Below are 22,901 nucleotides of genomic sequence, written 5' to 3'. Positions count from 1 at the left end.
AAAAATTAGCCCGGAATGGTGGCGTGCGCCTGTAATCTCAGCTACTCAGGAGGCTTAGGTGGGAGATTCGCTAGAACGCGTGAGATGGAGGTTGCCGTGAGCCGAGATGGCACCACTGCACTCCAGCCTGGGCGACAGAGGGAGACTCCATCTCAAAAAGAAAAGAAAAGAAAGCGTGTGGCACTGCAAGCCAGTGAATTCTCGCTAGATGCTAAATTTGGGCTCGCTCTTGGAATTTGAGAGAAGTAAAGCACCAGCCCATTAAGTCAAGAATATCAGGTTTTATTCACCAAGAATGCCAACAGCAACGAATGGGTTCTAGGAAATGTGAAAGGCAAGGGTTGGAACACCACATACACTAGAAACTTGTGGCCAACTGGATAGTGCTCTGGGTGGGGACAATATGTTTAGAAAGGGGGATGGGGTGGGAGATGGGCGGGTCTTTTCTTTCTTTTTTTTTTTTTTCTAGTGAGCCAAGCTCCTGATAGGAGACTTAGTGAGGGTTATACTCCAAGCTCCACGCCTTGGGCCTTAGCAACAGCGAGGGAAGAGGCTGCGATTGGAGGACCAGGTTAGCCCGAGATCCTGCCCCTCCCGCGCCGTGAGGGGGCGGTACACGCGCCCTAGTTCCGAGTGTGGAGCTGTGATACTGAGGAGATGACTTCGCTTCAGAAGCTAACACTTTCTGAAAAAATGCTGACAAATCTTCCCAGTCGGAAAAAGGTTAGCTTCCTAGATATGTCTCCAGGTATGTAGATCTCGGATCCCAGTCCCCACTAGTTTGGGCTTGCTGGTCTTGAGCGCAAGACCTCGGCATAGCGCTGACTAGAAGCGGCGTCGGGAGGAACACACCCATTCGAGGAGAGGCTTCCCCCTCAGGGCACCCCCGCACCTCCCCCACCCTGAAAAACCTTGGGACTACTTGGCCCCATCCCTCCTCTTCCTCCTTCCCCTCATCTCCAGGCCTCTCCTTTCAAGTGGGGAACTCTGAGGGAGGCTGACAAAAAGCGCGTAGGGTGTAAGGATTTCTGAAAGCTGCGGGCGGGGAAAATATAAAGACCGCTATTTCCTTGTATTTTACACTCCGAAGAACTCATCTGCTGGCCTCCTTCAAACACCTGGGGCCAAGTGCTCTTCTCAGTCTAAGCGGATGTCATAAATCACTAGATTCCAGGGCCAGGAGGAGCAAGCCTTAGGCTATTTTACTTCGGATCCCGGTTTGGGCGTGCCAAGAGTTGGTGGGTTGGTGTATCTGCTTTGTTGGCTGATGGTTATTCGAAGGGGTGGTTGGCGCGTTTATTTGCTTGTTGGCTGGTGATTATGCGAAGAGGTGGTTGGTGTGTTTGATTGTTGGCTGGTTATTCGCTTATTCGCTCTGGATCGCCTTTCTTTCTTTCTTTTTTTTTTTTGAAACGGAGTTTCGCTCTTGTTACCCAGGCTGGAGTGCAATGGCGCGATCTCGGCTCACCGCAACCTCCGCCCCCTGGGTTCAGGCAATTCTCCTGCCTCAGCCTCCTGAGTAGCTGGGACTACAGGCACGCGCCACCGTGCCCAGCTAATTTTTTGTATTTTTAGTAGAGACGGGGTTTCACCATGTTGACCGGGATGGTCTCGATCTCTTGACCTCGTGATCCACCCGCCTCGGCCTCCCAAAGTGCTGGGATTACAGGCGTGAGCCACCGCTCCCGGCCCTGGATCGCCTTTCTTTACTGGCTCTCTCTAGTCTCTAACCTCAGACCTCTACACGGAGAGTGGAGCCTTAGAAAAAAATAAATCCTTTATCAAGGCCCCTAACCTCCTCCCTTCGCACCAAACCCAGAAAGAGTGGATTTTACTTGGACCAGTTTCTCTGCTATCATCCATCTTAGAAATGGGGGAGGTGGGGACGGAAGAGACATTCCAAGCCAAATGGGGAGTGAGAGTCGGCTGGGTGTGGTGGGTCACTCCTGTAGTCCCAGCTATTTGGGAGGCCGAGGTGGCAACTCACTTGAGACCAGGAATTCGAGACCACCTGGCCAACATGGTGAAACCCCATCTCTACTAAAAATACAAAAATTAGCTGGGCATGGTGGTGCGTGACTGTAGTCCCAGCTACGTGGGAGGCTGAGGCAGAAGTGCTTCAACCCTGGAGGTGGAGGCTGCAGTGAGTCGAGATCACGGCACTGCACTCCAGCCTGGGTGCCAGAGTGAGACTCCATCCCAAAAAAAAAAAAAAGAATGAAACGAAGAGTGGTGCGGTGGCTCACACCTGTAATCCCAGGAGGTGGAGGTCAGGCTGGACTTGAACTCCTGACCTCAAGTGATACGCCCATCTCGGCCTCCCACAGTGCTAGGATTACAGGCTTGAGCCACCGCGCCCGACCTAAACTTTCTTTATAGTGTCCTTTGAAGTCCCGAACTTTCAAATTTTGATAAAATACAATTTATCTGTTTTTTGTTGTTGTTCATACTTTGGTGTCATATCTAGAAAATCATGAAGATATATTTTTCTTTCCTTCTGAGAGTTTTCTAGTTTTACATCTTTGATCCATTTTGAGATATGGGGTGAGTTAAGTAAGAGCCAACTTCCTTCTATCGCATTTTAGCATAGAATTGTTCCAACACCACTTGTTAAAAAGACTAATTTTCTTTCCATTGAAAGTTCTTAATTTCAATTGCTTTCTTAATTTCAATTTTGGATAGTTCGTTGCTGATATATATAAATATAATTAATTTTGGCATATAGATCTTGTATCTTGCAACCTTGCTGAACATGTTCATTAGTGCTAATCTCTCTCTCTCTCTCTGGGGTGTGTGTGTGTGTGTGTATCTTTACGAATTTCTGCATGCAAGATCATGATATCTGAGAACAGAGATAGTTTTACTTTTTTCTAATCTGCTTGCCTTTTATTTCTTTTTCTTGACTAATTGCTCTGGATAGAATTTCTAGCAAAAAATTAATTAGATATGGTGAGATTGGACATCCTTGACTTGTTTCTGATCTTAAGGAGAAAACCGTTAATCATCATTTCACCTTTGGTTGGGTTTTTGTAGATGCCCTTAGGAGGTTGAGGAATTTACCTGCCTCTCACTTTACCTCTGAGGGGGAATGGCCATGAAAAGTAATTAAGTCTTTTGTTGTTGTTGCCTTTAAGGTGTTTTTAGCACTCTATTTCAAGATTGGTATCAACAGTCTTTCCTCTCCAAGGTGTTTTTAGCACTCTATTTCAAGATTGGTATCAACAGTCTTTCCTCTCCAAGGTGTTTTTAGCACTCTATTTCAAGATTGGTATCAACAGTCTTTCCTCTCCTAAGACATGGTCCCTGTTGACTCCATACTGCTACTTCCACCCACTCCAACTTCATCACAAGTTCTGAAATATTTTGTGGCATTAAAATAACTTTAAAAAAATAATATTTTGTCACTGGCCAGGGCTGGGACTAGGGTGAGGTAAATGAGGCACTTGCTTCTGGTATAAAGTTCAAGGAGTCACAAACAATTTGTTAATAGGGATAATTAATATTTTAATGAAATACTTGAAAAATTAAATGGACAAACTGTAGCCATTTGTCTGGCCACCCGTTTTTGTAAATAAAGTTTTCTTGACCTAAGAACTAGAGTGAAGCAAGTAAAGGAGGGCTGTGCAAGTACAGAGTCTGATCTGATCCTGTTTTTTTTTAAAGTGGGGTCTCACTCTATCACCCAGGCTAGAGTGCAGTGGCACGATCACAGCTCACTGCATTCCTGAGCTCAGGCAATCCTCCCACCTCAGCCTCCCAAGTAGCTGGGATACAGGTGTGTGCCACAATGCCCAGCTAATTTTTTGTATTTTTGTAGAGACGGGTTCTCACTATGTTGCCCACATGGGTCTCGACTTCTGGGCTCCAGAGATCCACCCACGTCGACCTCCCAAAGTGCTAGGATTACAGGCCTGTGCCACCACGTCCAGCCTTTGATCATATCTTTTTAAAAAATGTTTGATATCTTGTTCATCATGGATTGGTTTTGCATTGAACTTCATTTTTGAAAATATTGTGAAGTCAGGCTCCGTGGCTCATGGCACTTTGGGAGGCCAAGGCAGGTGGATTACCTGAGGTCAGGAGTTAGAGACCAGCCTGGCCAACATGGTGAAACCCCATCGCTACTAAAACTACAAAAATTGGCCGGGCGTGGCGGCAGGCCCAGGAGACGGAGGTTGCAGTGAGCCGAGATCGTGCCTGGGCAACAGAACTAGATGCAGTCTCAGAAAAAAAAAAAAAAGATAAAAAAATGAAAATATTGTGTTAAGATACTTTAATCTTGATTACTGAGCTTTGGGGGGCCTCCTTGAATTTTGTACGTGAAGTGAATTCCTCACTTACCTCACCCTAGGCCCTGCCTTGTCACTGTGACCTAGAAGGGAGAAAAACCCAGAACTGAAGGAAATTTATAGCACTGAGATAAAATTTCATCTTCCTGCACTTTGTGTTGATTTCACTGATGTTTTTGCAACTGCTAACAGAAAAGAAAAAGCAAAACTGCTAAATACCTAAAGCAATGGGTTTATCTCAAAATTCAGAGAAATAAGGGCCATAGTTGCAGCGTGGCCTGGTCCCAAAAATGTAGTAGTTGTGTGACCTTGTGCAAGTTGCTGTATCTCTTGGGGCCTGAGTTTCCTGATCTGAATAAAATCTACATCATAGAGTTGTTGAAGATTAAATGAGATAATATAGGTAATGTTCACAAAGTATGGTGCCTGACGTGGAAAAAGCTGAGTAAATATTTGCTATATTTGCCCCAGAAAGTGGGCCTAAATCCTCACTTTTGGGTAGCCAGCAATTTGGCAAGCTGGAGAAGTTACCTCAGAATTTTGTTATCAAACTTCAGAGATGTGATAGACTTGAGAGAGATTAAAAACCATCCAGGTGAAAGATGGTGTTTAAACAGCTCACTTCAGTTTCTGGGAGACTGAGGGAGATGGTGGTTTGCTGAAACTTGAATAATAGCGAAGTCAACGGACTTAGGAGGCATTTACATTTTAATAAATGGTTACAGCTGGAAGGATCCTGGAGTGTCTGCTTTGGGAAAGATTGGTTTAGTTATTTGAAAGGCTAAGGAAAGATGTTGGGTTGCATATGGTAGGGTAGTTGGACTGTAAGATCTCATAGTCATCAAGTTGTAAAAAATCAGGTTGCTGCATTATCCTTTTAAACGTTGGTTCTCTATATCCGTATTTATACCTTTTTTAGACAGATGAGAATCTCAGTTTTGATCATGTCAGGAGGAACGGCTAAACTTTCGACTAGTCATCACAGGCTCTTGCAGTTTATTTTTTTATTTTATTTTTATTTATTGTTTGGAGATAGGGTCTCTGTTGCTGAGGCTGGAGTGCCGTGGCACAATCACGGCTCACTGCACTGCAGCCTGGACCTCCCAGGCTCAAGTGAACCTCCCACCTTTGCACCAGAGTAGTTGGGACTCTAGGTATGTGCCACCACACCTGGCTCATTTTTGTATTTTCTTTGGTAGAGACAGAGTTTTGTCACGTTGCCCAGCCTGGTCTCCAACTCCTGGGCTCGAGCGATCCTCTCGCCTTGGCCTTCCAAAGTGCTGGGATTTCGTGAGCCACCAAGCCACCAAGCCAGGCCAAGGGCCTTGTAGTTTGAAGGCAAGAAAAATACATCATAAACAGCAGCAAATACATGTTGCTTTCTCTGATGTAATGAGAAAGCCATACGTTTTCCTGATGAATTTCCCCATGTTTTTCTCAGTGAAAATAATACTTTTTAACAGTGCATATCTTTGTTTTTAGATAACTAAACATATGCTTTAGAAAGCAGTATTATATTAGATGCAAGGTTATTACTTCCATTGTAATAACATGCTAAAGTGGGAAAAGGCTTTATAGATTTATTTTTGTTTTTGTCATCAGTAAACATACCCGAAGGTATTTTTTGTACAAATAAAAAAAATTAGAGTCTTTGTTTTCTTACAAATAAAATGCAAAAATAAGACCAAAACTCGAACTAGTAACAGCAAGAACTTAATAGGAACTGCACTCCTCTGTTCATTGTGTTTACCTAAAACAGACTGAGGCAAAAGTGCTGTAGTTAGAAAGAAAAAAACTCTTTCTGCCTGCTAGATATATTGGACCATTAATCCACAATATGGAATATCCACTCTGTATTCTGTGCTAGGCACTTAGTACACTAATAAACAGTGGTCTCTTCTCAAGTACCTCATAATCTAGTTGGAGAGACAGCTAAGTAAGTATGTGCAATTATATATTGTTTTAAGTATTCTGGAAGTATGCATAGTCAGAATCTTTCAGAAATTGAGAGGAACTTGAGTCACTTACATTTTTTGAGGTTTCCAGTGTTTTAAATATTTGAAAAATGGCAAAACAAAAATTGTGATGTATTTTACGTGTTTATAAATATAAAATAGTGCCTCCAACCCACTGTAAAATAAAATGCAATATGCTTTTCACAAGAAAATTAATTTCATAATTTAAATAAAAGTATAATTATTCATATGGCACCTCAAGCAGTGTGATCAGTTTTAAACTGTGTGAGGAACACTGTCTTTCTTCAGTCCTGACAATTTATTTCTGAGACTAAGTATATCAAGAATTCGAATTTAAGGCTCTTTGGTGAGGCCTGGATCAAATGGCTCTCCTTGAGAGATTGCCTAAGTGTTCTCTAGGTGGATTCAGTGGAGAATATAATTACAGAGAGCAGAATGAACAAAGCCCCATGTCTCTATAATGGTATATTCTGAGAACAAAGGAAAAGGACATAAGAATCTGGAAAAATATTGTAGTATTAAGGACGCTTTCTTCATTACCTCATAGCCTGTGTTGGAAGGGCATTTAGCTTACCCAGGTTCATAGGCATTTGCTTTCTCTTCCATATGAAGAGGCTGAGCAGCAATTTGATTTCATCTCTAAATCGTAGCTGGTGAGATCTACCCAATTCCATTACAATCCAACAAATCAAATGGTGGTCTCTGGAATTACAAAGTCTAAGGATTAAAATAACGTATGATTTCACTTTAAAAAAAAAAAAAAAAACCCTGCAACACATTCCAGGATATGGATAATTAGAAAACATTTTTTAAGATAAGTTTTAGACCGGACATGGTGGTTCACACCTGTAATCCCAGGAGATGTCAGCCATTTCAAAGAAAATCAGAATCAGATTTTTTTCTTATTATTTTAATTTTTTATTATTTATTTGTAATTTTTATGGGTACATAGTAGATGTATATATTTATGGGGTACATGAGATGTTTTGATACAGGCATGCATGCAATTGCAATGTAAAATAAGCACATCATGGAGCCTGGGATATCCGTCCTCTCAAGCATTCATCTTTTGAATTACAAACAATCCAATTACACTCTTTATTTAAAAATACATAGTTATTATTGACTGTAGTCACCCTGTTGTGCAATCAAATAGTAGACCTTATTCATTCTATCTTATTGTACTGACTATATATTGAAAAGTTGTTATAGTTATTATTTTTTATTGGTTCATCGTTTAGCCTTTCTACTTAGGATGAGAGTAGTTTATACACCACAGTTATGGTGTTACAATATTCTGTGATTTTCTGTGTATTTACTATTACCAGTGAGTTTTATACCTTCAGATGATTACTTATTACTCATTAATATCTATTTTCTGGCTGAAGCACTCCCTTTAAGATTTCTTGTGGGACACTTCTGGTGTTGATGAAATCCCTCAGCTTTTGTTTGTCTGGGAAATTTTTTATTTCTCCTTCATGTTTGAAGGATATTTTCACTGGATATGCTATTCTAGGGTAAAGTCTTTCCCTTCAGCACTTTAAATATATCAACCCACTCTCTCCTGCCCTGTATGGTTTCCACTGAAGGGGCTGCTGCCAGTCATATTAGAGCTCTGTTGCTTGTTGTTTCTTTTGCTGCTTTTAAAAAGGATCCTTTCTTTATACTTGACCCTTGGGAGTTTAATTATTAAATGCCTTGAGGTGGTCTTCTTTGGGTTAAATCTGCTTGGTGTTCTATAACCTTCTTATACTTGGATATTGATATCTTCCTCTAGGTTTGAGAACTTTTTTTTTTTTTTTTTGTGAGACGGAGTCTGGCTCTGTAACCCAGGCCAGAGTGCAGTGGTGTGATCTCGGCTCACTGCAACCTCCACCTCCCAGGTCCCAGTTAAGCAATTCTCCTGCCTCAGCCTCCTGAGTAGCTCGGATTACAGGCGTGCACCACCATGTCCAGCTAATTTTTATATTTTTAGTAGAGATGGGGTTTCACCATGTTGTCCAGGCTGGTCTTGTACTCCTGACCTCCTGATCCGCCTGCCTTGGGAATTTCTCTTTTATTATCCCTTTGAATAAACTTGCTGTGACGCTCAGGCTGGAGTGCAGTGGCATTCTCGGCTAAGTGCAACCTCTGCCTCCTGGGTTCAAACAATTCTCCTGCCTCAACGTCCCAAGTAGCTGGGACTACAGGTGCGCACCACCATGCCCGGCTAATTTTTGTGTTTTTAGTGGAGTTGGGGTTTCACCATGTTGGCCAGGCTGGTCTCAAACTCCTGACATAAGTGATATACCAACCTCGGCCTCCCAAAGTGCTGGGATTACAGGCATGAGCCGCCACTCCCAGCCCCTTTGAATAAACTTTCTGCCCTTATCTCTTTCTCTATATCCTCTTTAAAGCCAATAACTCTCAGATTTGCTCCTTTGAGGCTATCTTCTAGATCTTGTAGGTGTGTTTCATCGTTTTTTATTATTTTTTTCTTTTGTCTCCTCTGACTGTATATTTTCAAACAGCCTTTCTTCAAGCCCACTAATTCTTTCTTCTGATAGATTCATTCTGTTATTAAAGGACTCTGATGCATTCTTCAGTATGCCACTTTCATTTTTCCAGTTCCAGAATTTCTGCTTGACTCTTTCTAATTATTTCCATCTCTTTGTTAAATTTATCTAATAGAATTCTTAATTCCTTCTGTGTTTGCTTGAATTTGAGTTTCCTCAACACGGCTATTTGGAATTCTGTCTAAAAGGTAACAGATCTCTGTTTTTCCGAGACTTGTCCTTAGTGTCTTAGTTAGTTCATTTGGTGAGGTCATGTTTTCCTGGATGTTGTTATTAGTAGATGTTCTTCAGGGTCTGGGCATTGAAGGGTTAGGTGTTTATTGTAGCCTTCACTGTCTGGGATTCTTTGTACTCATCCTTTTTGGGAAGGCTTTCCAGATATTTGAAAGGACTTCAGTGTTGTGGTCTAAGCAGTTTCTACTTTAGGGGATGTTGGAGATAGATGCTCGGTGCCGCAAAGAAAATCAGCACTGAGACTAAGGATCTTTCAGCAATGCAATTTTTACTTTCTGGACTGCAGGAAGGGTACCCTTGTTGGCCATCATGCCACAAAAGTACAATGAACAAAGGAAAACACACAGATTTATCCCTCATGCATTTGGGGTCATCCTTACTGCTGTGTTTGATCTCTCCTGGCTGCAGCCAGACCTCACAATTTAAACTAAAACCAGATTGACTAACAACTTAAAACTTTTTTTAAACAGATAAAAGCAGTGGAGAGCTGGGACATACCTGTGAGCACTCCAGCACAAATATTTTGGTTGAAGTACAAGGACATAGACTGTACTACGTGCCTGTAAGCATGGCATGTTTAACAGCTACATAGGATAGGGCTTAACAAAGTTATTATCACACTTAATTCTTTAACAAGAAAGGAAACTTTAAAAAGGAACTTTTCTACTTCCCACAGGGGACATCCCAAGCCCAGTAACACTATGATTCTTGCACACTCATAGAGATACTGCCTTGATGGTTTTGGTCAGGATCTGGAAGAATTCTCTGGATCACCAGGCAGGGACTCTTGTTCTTTTCCCTTATTTTCTCCTAAACAAGTGTTTCTGTTCTGAGCCACCCAAAGCTCGGGTGGAGTGACACAAGCACCCCTGTGGCCACCACCAATACGACTGTGTTGGATCAGACCCAAAGCCAGCACAGCTCTGGGTTTCACCCAAGGTCTGCTGCAAATACTCCTGGCTACTGCCTAGCTGCTCAAGGCCCTGGAGCTCTACAATCAGCCAGTGGCAAAACCATCCAAGCCTGTGTCCTTTCCTTCAGGGTGGCAAGGTCCCCTAAGCCTGAGGTGAGTCCAGAAGTGACATCTGGGACTCAGGACCTGGAGTCAAAAATCTTAGAAGTCTACCTGTATGCCAAATTATTGTATTATGGCTGAGCTGGCACTCAAACCACAAGATGCAGTCCTTGCCACTCTTCTCTTTCCAAAGGCAGAGGAGCCTCACCCCATAGCCAATCATAGGCCAGGAAGAGTACTGCTGGACTACCATAGATGTTCCCTTAAGGCCCAGGGGCTCTTAAGTCAGCTTGGGATGAATGCTGCCTGGTCTGAGACTCACCCTTCAGAGCAGTGAGCTCCCCTCTGACCCAGGGCAGTTCCAGAAGTGTTATCCAAAAGTCAAATCCTGGAATCAGGGATTCCAAGAGCCCACTGGGTGCTCTACCCTTCTGTGGCCATGCTGGTACCTGAAGCCAGCAAGTCTCAGAGGCTCATCCAAGGCCCTCAACATAGTACCTAGGTATTGCTGCTAGTTATTCAGGGCCCAAGGGCTTTTCGGTTAACAGTTGATGAATTCTGCCAGGACTGAGTCCTTTCCTTCAAGGCAGTCAGTTCCCTTCTGGCCTAGGGTATGTCTAGAAATGAGATCCAGGAGCTAGACCCTGAAACAGGAACCTCATAACTCTAACCAGTGCCCTATCCTGCTGTGGCTAAGTTTGTATCCAAGATGTAAGACAAAGTCCTCCCCCTCTTCCCTCTCTTCTCAAGTGGAAGAAAAAGGTCTCTTTTGGAGCTGTGAACTGTGCAGCCTGGGGTTAGGGGAGGGGTGATGCCACCAGAATGTCGTGTGCCCCCCCTCCCCATCCACATTCTGTTGGCCCAGTTCAGCACTAAGGCTTGCCTAAAAGTTATAGTCCTTATGGCCTAGACCAGGTGTTTCCAATCTTTTGGCTTCCCTAGGCCACACTGGAAGAATAATTGTCTTGGGCCACACATAAAATACACTAACAATAGCTGATGAGTTTTAAAAAACTGCAAAAAGAATCTTATAATGTTTTAAGAAAGTTTACAAATTTGTGTTGGGCTGCATTCAAAACCATCCTGGGCTGTGTGCTGCCTGCAAGCCGCAGGTTAAAATACTTGGCCTAGACTGCGTTTCAAGTTTACTTGGAGATCCAGAGCACTGTAGCCCTTGGTGGAGAGGTTTGTGGGAACTCATGATGGGTGATTCTTCTCTGGCTGGGGGTGCTTTAAATGTTCCCTCCATGGGCAGGTGTCAGATGAGTTTAGTACAGTTTTCCTTTCTGCTGTAACAGGACATCACTAAATTCAATGCCTCACAATTGCTGTGTTCTTCCACCCCCAGTGCCCAGAGATGCTCTTGGCACCACGATGCCATTGCTGCTGGGAGTGGGGGACAGGTGATATTGGAGATTCAGGACTGTTTTTTCTATCTCTTCAGTGCATCTTTCAGTGATACGAAGTTAAAACCAGTTACTGTGGATACTCACCTGATTTTTGATTTTTATGAAGGTGTTTTCCTGTGTAGATAGTTGTTAAATTGGTGCCCTTGCGCGGGGGTTGGGGGACGATCGGTGGAGTCTTCTATTCTGCCATCTTGCTCCCTATCCCAGAATCAGATAGAGACCTAAGGCAGGACTAGTACTAAGCAAAATAATAAAGGAGTGGTTAATCTGTGTCACCCAACCACCTCTTTTGTACCCTTTTCAGCTCCTGTTTAATTTTAATTTCCAGTTTTTTCCAAATACCTAGCCTGTGCTTCTTTTTTTTTTCTTCCTTCTTCCTGAGTGTAGCTTCCAGAAGCTCTGGGAGCTTGTGCTTATTTCTAAAGATGCCTTGACATAAGTAAAGTTTTATCCACTGATAGAACATCCCACCTGTAGACTCTTCCATTCTAGATGTTAGGAGAGAGATTTTAAAGCAAGTTTTACCTGTCCCCCATTCTTTAAATTATGCCATGTAAGTGCTCTCTGCCTGAATACATAAGTACGTGCCTGACTACAAAGTAAAGTCGGATTGCTTCCTCCTAATACAGTAATCTAGGTTCCTCACTTCTGTGGTGTCTCCTATGAACTTCCATCACCATTTTCTTACTTTGGCACTTCCTTTTTCTTTGTTAGTTTTTGATAAAATGCATGTAACTAATTGTCTATCACACTTAATCAGATAGACATTTAATGGTCTATCACTTTACATTTAATTGCTGATTTGCATTTACTTAGTTGTGAGCTGTGCTATAATGACTGTATTGCTCTGTATTTCTGTGACACTGAAATAACATTTAGTAAAATCATTTCTTTAGATGATCTCCTCCCCCACCCCCAGCTATTGCAATATGAAAGTATTTTGCTTTTGCATAAATGAAGTTACCATAAATCTAACAGGAATTTTTCTTTCTTGTTCCAGCAAACCCTAAGATGTCTGTATTGCTTGATCTTTGTTATAGTTTAACAAATTTGTTATGATTATATTATCTTTTTTTAGGGCTATCAGTTTTTTGGTATTCTGAAATATGATGAGATAGGATATAGATTATTCACTTGAGACGTAATTTGGCTTTTGCCATTTTATTCCTTTTTTATGTATTTTCTAATACAGATGGCATTATAATCTATAAAAAGTTAGAAAAGATAAATGCTGAAATAGAAAAAAAGAATAAAAGACAGATTCATAGCAAAAAGGATTCGCGTTCAAGACAGCAATCAAATGGTCATGGACATCGCCATCAGAGAGGTAAAGTATGCTAAAAATAGTCACACATGGTAAAAAGAGTCTGAAATATTTGCGAATAACTAGGTAAGCAAAATCAAGAATTCACAATATTGTTCTAAAGTTACATATGTTGCTTGTTTTATTTTTTCTATGCATGGACCCATACAGGGTTGGTAAGAATTTATGCCATGTCATATGAATAAAAATTTATTTTAATGTATATGAATTACTTTCCTAATGGAGAATGGGATAAGAAAATTAGCCATACGAGCTGAGAGATATTTTGTACTTGTTTACAGGCCTCGATTGGTTGGTCCAGTTCTACTTTTATGAGGCAATACAGGAGGGTTAAGAGCATAGTCAATAATCTGAACACTATGGCATCCACATTTTGAAAATACAAATGTTGTAAGACAAAAAGAATAGGGTAGAACATGACAGATGTTCTCTGTATTCCTAACCTCATTGGTAAGTGCAGTATGTATTTTTTTAAATGAATGTGCTACAGATTGCCATAATACAAGAAGTCTTTTCAACAATTAAAGGTCTTCATAGTCTAGTCAACAGATTGGAACCATTTTGACATTGTGATTACTCTAAGCCCCTGATGGTTGCCTATGCAGCTTCATTTAAGTTCTTGTGTAAATCTTCAGTGGCTCAGCATGTTCTGAAAAGAGAAGTGATGATAGTTATAATAGGGGCAGAGCAGCCAAGAAGGGTGACATGGCCCATTCTTATGTGCCTAACCAGTCATTGCAAAATTGATCTTCTTTGTAAGCCTTTTGGAAATCTATATTATTTGATGGTTTCTAAAACTGCCTTTATACCCAAACAAAGCAGACACTTTCTATCTCTCCTTTTTCTATTGGAGTATTCTTTCAATTAATTTCAGATAGTATGCCCCAACTTTGGTGGCATATGAAATCAAAATTGAGGTATTATATACTGAGACTATCCTATTAAGGTATGCAAATTGAAATAGTATGGCAAAGACTTCCAGAATTCAGTGAGACTCCCAGATGATATCAAAGTAATGAAATATCAAAAGTTTTGCAAAACCCAGTGCATAGCTTTTTAAAAAAATGAGATCAGAGATAATACTTCTGAAAGATACGTTGAATTTACTACTTGAAAATACAGAAAATGCTTATTTTTCAAAGGCTACTCAAGATTCAGAAGCAACTCTGAGGAAGGAAATCATGATAAAAAACCATCCCAAGAACCTTCTGGATTGAAGTCTGGACAACACCCTTTAAATAGGCAACCTTTATTTGAGCAGGTAAATAAAAAACAAGAATTAACCAATATAAAAAGTCCTATATTTAATATATTTTTTAATATTAATGATTTACTTTAAAATCTATTGAAAGCACGGATTGTTTCTTGATATTCCTCCATGGTGCCTTGAACATAATTTAAATTCAATGTTTGGTAGTTGATTTTTCCCCCGCAACTATTTTTTTTATGATTTTTTAAATATTATTATTGTACTTTAGGTTCTGGGGTACATGTGCAGATCATGCAGGATTGTTGTATAGGTACACACATGGCAATGTGGTTTGTTGCCTCCATCCCCCTGTCACCTACATCTGGCATTTCTCCCCATGTTATCCCTCCCCGACCTCCCAACCCCCTCACTGTCCCTTCCTTGGCCACCCCCCAACAGACCCCACTGTGTGATGCTCCCCTTCCTGGGTCCATGTGTTCTCATTGTTCAACACCCGCCTATGAGTGAGAACATGCAGTGTCTGATTTTCTGTTCTTGTGTCAGTTTGCTGAGAATTATGCTTTCCAGATTCATACATGTCCCTACAAAGGACACAAACTCATCATTTTTTATGGCTGCATAGTATTCCATGGTGTATATGTGCCACATTCTCATTGTCCAGTATATCGTCGATGGGCATTTGGGTTTGTTCCAGGTCTTTGCTATTGTGCACTCCAGCCTGGCGCCTGGCGACAGAGTGAGACTCTGTCTCAAAAAAGAAAAAATTGGAAAACAAAGTAGAAAGGCTGTGTTATTACCAGGCTAATTTACTTGAATGGTATTAAGCCAACCTTCTGCTTCCTTTACAGCTTCCTTTCCCATCACTTACTTCATCTTTCTCTCTAGAATAAAGTATTAATTTATAATGAAAAGATAGTTTCTTTTTAATGATCATTGAGTAGGCAAAGAGTAAACAATATGATTTTGAACACTTTCCTTTTGATCTTAAGGACTTATACTACAAAATAGTCTATCTTTCCTCAACTAAAAAGTTACAGAATCTGTTATTTCTTTAGTAAAATATAGATCCAGAAATTGGTAGGTAGAACATGACCTTAGAGTACAAACTCATAAAATAACTAATTTTCCATATTTTTTATTTTATTAAAGTTTTAGTTGCACAGCATTTTTGTACCAGTGACATGATACAATGGAGCTATTCTGTAAGTTAGTTCTAAAAATTGGTTGATAAATAAAAGTAGGCACAGTGGAATTCCAAAAGAAATAGTTGCCCATAAAAATGGTCTTGAGAATATATTATTATGACTTAATCAAATCATGGAGTATATATTTCATTTGTTTTGCATAATTGGGGTTCTTTTCAGGAGAAGTGCAATGACAATTATAAGGCCCACGCAGAGAAGAATCAAGGCCAATCAGAGGGGAACCAGCATCAATCAGAAGGAAATCTGGACAAATCAGAAGGATCTCAGAGCCAACAAGAAAATCATCATTCTGAGCAATCCCAAAACCACTTAAACAGATCTCATTGTCAATCAGAGAAATCTCAAGGGCAACTAAAGAGATCTCATAGCCAATCTGAGAGATCTCATGGCCAATCTAAGAGATCTCGTGGTCACACAGAGAGATCTTATAGCCACTCAGAAAGATCTCATGGCCAATCAGAGAGATCTCATGGTCACTCACAGAGCTCTCATGGCCAATCAGAGAGATCTCATGGTCACTCACAGAGATCTCATGGTCACTCAAAGAGTTCTAGCCACTCAGAGAGCTCTCATGGCCAATCAGAGAGATCTCATGGTCACTCAGAGAGATCTTGTGGTCACTTAAAGAGATCTCATAGACACTCAGAGAGATCTCATGGTCACTCACAGAGATCTCTTGGTCACTCAGAGAAAGCTCATAGCCACTCAGAGAGATCTCGTGGTCACTCACAGAGATCTCATAGCCACTCAGAGAGATCTCATGCCAATCAGAGAGATCTCATGGTCACTCAAAGAGTTCTAGCCACTCAGAGAGCTCTCATGGCCAATCAGAGAGATCTCATGGTCACTCAAAGAGATATCATAACCACTCAGAGAGATCTCATAGCCAATCAGAGAGATCTCATGGTCACTCAAAGAGATCTAGCCACTCAGAGAGATCTCATGGCCAATCAGAGAGATCTCGTGGTCACTCAAAGAGATCTAGCCACTCATAGAGATCTCATGGCCAATCAGAGAGATCTCATGGTCACTCAAAGAGATTTCATAGCCACTCAGAGAGACCTCATGATCACTCAGAGAGATCTCGTAGTCACTCAGAGAGATCTCGTAGTCACTCAGAGAGATATCGTGGCCAATCAGAGAGATCTTGTAATTGCTCAAAGATATCTCATAGCCACTCAGAGAGATCTTGTGGCCACTCAGGGAGATCTTGTAGCCCCTCAGAGAGATCTTGTGGTCAATCAGAGAAATCTTATAGTCCCTCAGAGAGATCTCATAGCCACTCAGAGAGATCCCATTGTCTCTCAGAGAGATCTCATGGTCACTCAGAAAGATCTCGTAGCTACTCAGAGAGTTCTCATAGCCACTCAGAGAGATCTCGTAGCCGTTCAGAGATCTCATAGTCACTCAGAGAGATCTCATGGCCACCCAAAGAAATTTCATGGTCACCCAGATCTCATGGCCATGCAGGGAGATCTCATGGCTAATCAGAAAGATATCAGAGATACTCACCAGGTAAATATACAATGACTTCTTAATCATCAGAACAATGTGTCAAATGATGTGGAAATAGAAAAGCATATATCTATATTCTAATGGTTAAATATGTATTTGTTGAAACAGACATATTTTGAGACAAAGACATTATTAGAATGGAGGTAATATATACATGCTGTCAATGTTCTTTCAACTTAATGTCCTCTAAACTATCATCCAGTTACCCAAGATGTCCCATTAAGTTGTTCCACGTAGGTCTGCTTTCCCTGGAAGAGCGCCATGTACTCATCCTTTCCTATCGGGCCTTCCCTACAATCAGAATATATTGACTCAGTGTCCTGTCCTTCTTGGACATTCCAACCTGGTAGGCAAGCTAATCTAGCAACTAACTGCCAAATTGATAATATATAATCTATGATAATGAATATATATGTTTTCCACTTCTATCTCCTGCCTAAACAGTCCTCAGAGAGTCCTTAGCAGACAAATGATGTACCTTTGGGCAGCTGACCTTTCTGCTTTCCTCAAATCAGACCATAGGAGAGGATATATTCTATGCATAGATGTATTGCTAACCTTCTGAATATATTTTGAATACATTTATATATTCATTGTTGCCTTATAAGTTTTATAGGGTCTACCCTATCAAAAGAAACAGAAATTTAAATGTACTGTGAGTTGAGTTTTTAAAACCACAAGATATGTTTATTGCAGTTCGTTTGGTTATTTGAATTACTCAGTGATTGCCTTGTTTGTATTAACTATGAATGTCTAGTATTTCAGGTTCATATTAACTGCTGCACAAAATTGCTTACTTCAGCTAAAAAAAAATTATTTCCTGCCGGGCGCAGTGGCTCATGCCTATAATCCCAGCATTTTGGGAGGCAGAGACGTGCGGATCACTTGAAGTCAGAAGTTCAAAACTAGCCTAGCCAACATGGTGAAACCCTGTTTCTACTAAAAATGCAAAAGTTAGTCAGGCATGGTGGTAAGCACCTGTAATCCCAGCTACTAGGGAGGCTGAGGCAGGAGAATTGCTTGAACCCGGATGGCACAGGTTGCAATGAGTGGAGATTGTACCACTGCACTCTAGACTGGGTGACAGAGCAAGACTCTGTCTCAAAAAAAAAAAATTTCCAAGATATGTGTATGAATTATTGTGTATGTAGACAATGCCTGATGCGGGCATCATTTTAATGCAAAAGATCCCATCCTACTTATATTAGCAGTATACACATAATTTGCTATAAAAATTAAAATATTTAACAATGATGACAAGCAATTCATATTTCTGCAATTATTAGGGATTTGTACACATTTAACATCAGTTTTTGTCAGGTAGTATAATACTTCCATTAAGGCACTGAAAATTCTATTTAAAAGTTATTGTCTATTGACATATTCCTATTGTTTTGCAAATACATTTTAAAATTTAATGAACAGGTCCATTTGGTGTTTTTTGTTTATGTTCTATTAAAATTTTTTGTTATTCTCAGCACAAATAGGCACCACCTGAATGGTTAAGGTTAAATTAATCACATGTAGAGTTATTACTAAAGAATACATAAATTACAGAAAATTAACATGTATTAATTGATCTTTTGGAGACTAATTATTCTGCTCCATAACTTTCCATTCTAATATGTATTAGAATAACAATAAGTTGACCAGATGAGTTTAATAGCATCCTTCAGAACTGGAATTTGCTTCTATGCCAAGTATAAAATAAAGACTTCAGTAATTTCATGATCCCACTCAAAATCTTCTCCTCAGGCCAGCTTCACCAGAAGGTGAAGACATACTGGAGAGGCTACATTTCTACTTTAAACAAACAGGTTAATATAGAAGGCCAATGTGGCCTTAATACATAGCTGGGCAAACACCTCAAATAAAATATGATAGCATATACAGAATATTATTTATTTGTGAAGTTTGGAATAACTATTTTCATTTTTGAAAACTGATATGACTCCCAATAAAAACTCTAAACAGGATTTATGCAACCAAGGTGTAAATTTGAATTTTTAACTCCCTTAAAGTACGTGATAATTGCTGGGCGCGGTGGCTCACGCCTGTAATCCCAGCACTTTGGGAGGCTGAGGCAGGTGGATCACGAGGTCAAGAGATCGAGACCATCCTGGTCAACATGGTGAAACCTCGTCTCTACTAAAAATACAAAAAATTAGCTGGGCATAGTGGCGCGTGCCTGTAATCCCAGCTACTCAGGAGGCTGAGGCAGGAGAATTGCCTGAACCCAGGAGGCGGAGGTTGTGGTGAGCCGAGATCGTGCCACTGCACCCCAGCCTGGGTAACAAGAGCGAAACTCTGTCTCATTTTCTCTTCTTTCCTTATATGGTAATAATATTCATAGTCAAATGCCTTCCTTGGCTGGATTGATAGGTAAATCCAGAGGGATAGCAGAACAAAAACTGTCTTTTGTACCCCACTAGGTAACATACATGAAACGTGTGGCAAAACATGCATATCTTTACGTTAGTTGGGCTGTCCACCTGATTAAAGCTTTTCTAAACATTGACAATAGCTTCAGAGGAAATTAGGTGGTTAATTTAGTAGTGCTTGCTATTGGAACTGCAATTATAGAGTGACAACTAATATCTCAGCTCTCTTTGAATTTTAATACTAAACAGTATTCCAAGTAATTCTTAAAATAGATTCAGGCTTGATTATAATTGACAATCAGATCTTTGGGTCTCAAATCCCTAATATATTGTGTATCATTCTGAAAACAGAATTTTTTTCTGATATTTGATTTTCCCATTTTTATTCCCAAATTCTTCACTTTTCCCTAGCCCCATTTGTTGCCTGGTTTTTCATATTTTTCTTATTTCTTGGAAGAAGATGCCAGTGAGAATCTGGTTTGCATTTTTCTAAGGAATTGGCCTCTAATGGGGCATGAGTAGCATGAGTAATTGGAAGTAACACAAGAATAAGAAGACATGTCCCCATGTCCCAAATCTGTCAAAGTATATGACGTTGGACAAATTAATTAATAAATATGCATCTCAATTTCCTAATATGTGAAAGGAGGAGTTTGGACTACATGACTTTAAAGACCTATATCAACTAAAAACATTGTATGAGTTCATGGAAAAGGAATGATTTATTCATTTTTTCATTCAAAAAACTGTTAAAAAGATATAAAATTTACCATCTTAACCATTTTTAAATGTAATGCAGTAGTAAATACGTTCACATTATTATGCAGCAAATCTCTAGAACTTTTTCATCTTGTGGATCTTAATTATATACCCCTTAAACAAATCCCCTTTTCTCACTTCCCTCGGCATTCCCTACCATTTATTTTTTCCTATGATTTTGACTAATTCATATACTTCATATACATGGAGTCATTCAAGATTTGTCTTTTTGTGACTGTTTTATTTCACTTAGCATCATGTCATCAACATTCATCTATATTGTAGCATATGAGAAGATTTCTTTCATCTATTAGGCTGGATGATATTCCATGTTATGTATATACCACATTTTCTTTATCTACTCATCCTTTGATAAGCATTTGGGTTGCTTCTACAACTTGACTATTATAAACAGTACTGCTACAAGCATGGATGTGTAAATCTCTTTGAGACTACCCTTTCTGTCTTTTGGGAATATGCATAGAGGTAGGAATAGTAAATCATATGGTAGTTCTATTTTGAATTTTCTGAAAAACCCCCATACCGTTTCTATACCAGTTGAACCATTTTACAGTCTCAACAGCACACAATTGTTCCAATTTCTCCATATGCTCAGCAATACTTGTTATTTTCCATTTTTCTGGTAATAGACAACCTAATGTATATGAAATGATATCTCATGTGGCTTTGATTTTCATTTCTCTGATAATTGGTGATGTTGAGCATCTTTTCATATACTTGTTGTGCATTTGTATATCATCTTTGGAGAAATGTCTGTTCAAGTTCTTTCCCTGTTTTTTAAATTCGGTTATTTGAGTTTTTGATGTTGTACGAGTTCTTTATATATTCTGGATATTAACCCCTTATTGATATATAATTTGCAAATATTTCTCCCATTCCATGGGTTGTCATTTCACCCTGTTGTTTCTTTTGATGCACAAAAGTTCTTAACTTTAATACAGTCTTATTTGCATATATTTTGTTGTTTGTACATTTGATGTCCTATCCAAGAAATTATTGCTAATTCCAGCATTATGAAGCTTTCCCCTATGTTTTCTTTAGGAGTTTTGCTTTAGATCTTTAATTCATTTTTAGTTAATTTTTGGATATGGTGTATGATAAGGGTCGAACTCCATTCTTTTGCATGTGGATATCCAATTTTCCTAATACCATTTGTTGAAGTGACTGTCTTTTCCCCAATGAGTGGTCTTGGCACCCTTGTTAAAAATCATTTGATCATATAAGCAAGGGTTTATTTCTGGGCTTTTTATTCTATTCCAGTGTTCTGTCTGTCTTTATGCCCGGTGCCACTTGCATGTTTTCATCATGGACCACCGTTTAGCCATAAAAAAGAATAAGATCCAGTCATTTGCAACAATATGGATGGAACTGGAGGACATTATGTTAAGTGAAATAAGCCAGGCATAGAAAGACAAACATTGCATGTTCTCACTTATTTGTGGGATCTAAAACTCAAAACTATTGGACTCATGGACATAGAGAGTAGAAGGATGGTTACCAGAGGATGGGAAGGGTAATGGGGGGCTTGGGGAGAAGTGGAGATGGTTAATGGGCACAAAAAAAATTAGAAAGAATAAATAAGACCTACTATTTCATAGCGCAATAGGATGACTTAGGGTCAAGAATAACTTAATTGCACACTTTAACTTAAAAAGTGTAATTAGATTGTTTGCAACTCAAAGGATGAATGCTTGAGGGAATCGATACTCTATTCTCCATAATGTGTTTATTTCACATTGAATGCTTTTATCAAAACATCTCATGTATCCCATAAATACATACAGCTACTATTTACCCCCCAAATTTGAAAAGAAAAAAAATTTAATAATAATACAGAGTAAACTAAGTATTGTGATAATATAGTTTTTTTAATCTCACTTAGCTATTATGAATACAGTCAAAGTCATAGGCCTAGTATATATAAAGATTTTCAGGGCAATATTTGTAGATTTTATCTCCAACTATATCTTCTCCAGATCTAGAAAAACTGTTTGGATCTAGGCCCCATTGAGATCTTAAGACAGTTTGCCTCTAGGTCACTACTAGCTATAAGGCCTTCAGGAAGTCTTTTGACTCTTCTGAATCCCAGTTTCCTTATCTCTTAAATGAAGAAGTTGGTCTGCTTGATCTCTAAGGGTTCACTGGCTTTGATATTTTGGCATCTGGGAATAGTAGCAAAAACTGAAATTGAATGTCAGACTGAGGATCAGGCAAAGAGAATATTGTCACTGAAAATGTTGAGTCCATTTTAAATATAGACAATAAACACCTTGTGCTGAGTAACGATGGCTTTTGTATGATTTGTTTCAACTTTTCCCGTTTAGATAACACGAGAAAATGAGTGCAATTCCTATGAAAATCATAGAAGACAGAAAGGTAATTGCAGGCAGACATCTGTATAACTATATTTAATTATTCTAAGGAAACAATATGAAACAAATGTAATTTCCAGGAGGGAGCTTCTAAAATCTAACTGAACAGTCCATAACAACATCTGTAAACAATCCTAATGCAGAACCAGAAAATTCTTAAGTAAAACTACATGGCTTGGTTTTATTTTTACATTTGAGATTTCCATGCATCAGTTTTCTGTGGTGATTATGTTGGACCCTTTCTGCTTAAAGCATGCAGGCAATGCTATGTTGAAGAATTCAATGCTGTGAAGATTTTTCCTCATTTTCAATCTTGAGATTTAAAACTCTTCTGTTCTAATAATACAAACATACTAGACATGCTAAATAAATTTCAGTATTCCAAATGCTATTGGCACCAATAGCAGAGGACTTGGCCTAGTGATGATGTAAGGGAAAAAAAATAATTTTTCCTCTACCTTTTCTGAGTTAGTTGAGACAGACCCCCATAACAAAAGACAGATTAACAAGAGAAAAATAATTAGAAGTTTATTTGCATGTACAGGCATACCACAGAGATACTGCAGGTTTTTAGTTCCAGACCACCACAATAAAGTAAATATCCCAATAAAGTGAATATAGCAATAAAGGTGTTGC

General features: G+C 39.6%; 1 protein-coding gene across 1 annotated transcript; it reads left to right on the top strand.

The window, feature by feature from the left end:
• Positions 1–657: 657 nt before the first annotated feature.
• LUZP4 (leucine zipper protein 4) lies at positions 658–16,704 on the top strand. The gene is made up of 6 exons (XM_012451804.2): positions 658–748; positions 12,671–12,805; positions 13,945–14,063; positions 15,377–15,764; positions 16,197–16,370; positions 16,679–16,704. The coding sequence occupies exons 1-6, from the start codon at positions 658–660 to the stop codon at positions 16,702–16,704; spliced, it is 933 nt and encodes a 310-aa protein (XP_012307227.2).
• The last annotated feature ends 6,197 nt before the right edge of the window (positions 16,705–22,901 follow it).

Source organism: Aotus nancymaae, unplaced genomic scaffold (assembly GCF_030222135.1).
Source record: "Aotus nancymaae isolate 86718 unplaced genomic scaffold, 86718_ANA_hifiasm-v0.15.2.pri h1tg000004l, whole genome shotgun sequence".
Lineage (NCBI taxonomy): Eukaryota > Metazoa > Chordata > Mammalia > Primates > Aotidae > Aotus > Aotus nancymaae.
This window is presented reverse-complemented; position numbering and strand designations above follow the sequence as displayed.

What these genes read in the sequence shown, in the direction of transcription:
- LUZP4 (XM_012451804.2), top strand. Translation starts at nt 658, where the DNA reads ATGACTTCGCTTCAGAAGCTAACACTTTCTGAAAAAATGCTGACAAAT. An exon ending in TGGACATCGCCATCAGAGAG is followed by an intron (nt 12,806 to 13,944) that starts GTAAAGTATGCT and finishes TATTTTTCAAAG; the next exon opens with GCTACTCAAGATTCAGAAGC. An exon ending in GGCAACCTTTATTTGAGCAG is followed by an intron (nt 14,064 to 15,376) that starts GTAAATAAAAAA and finishes GGTTCTTTTCAG; the next exon opens with GAGAAGTGCAATGACAATTA.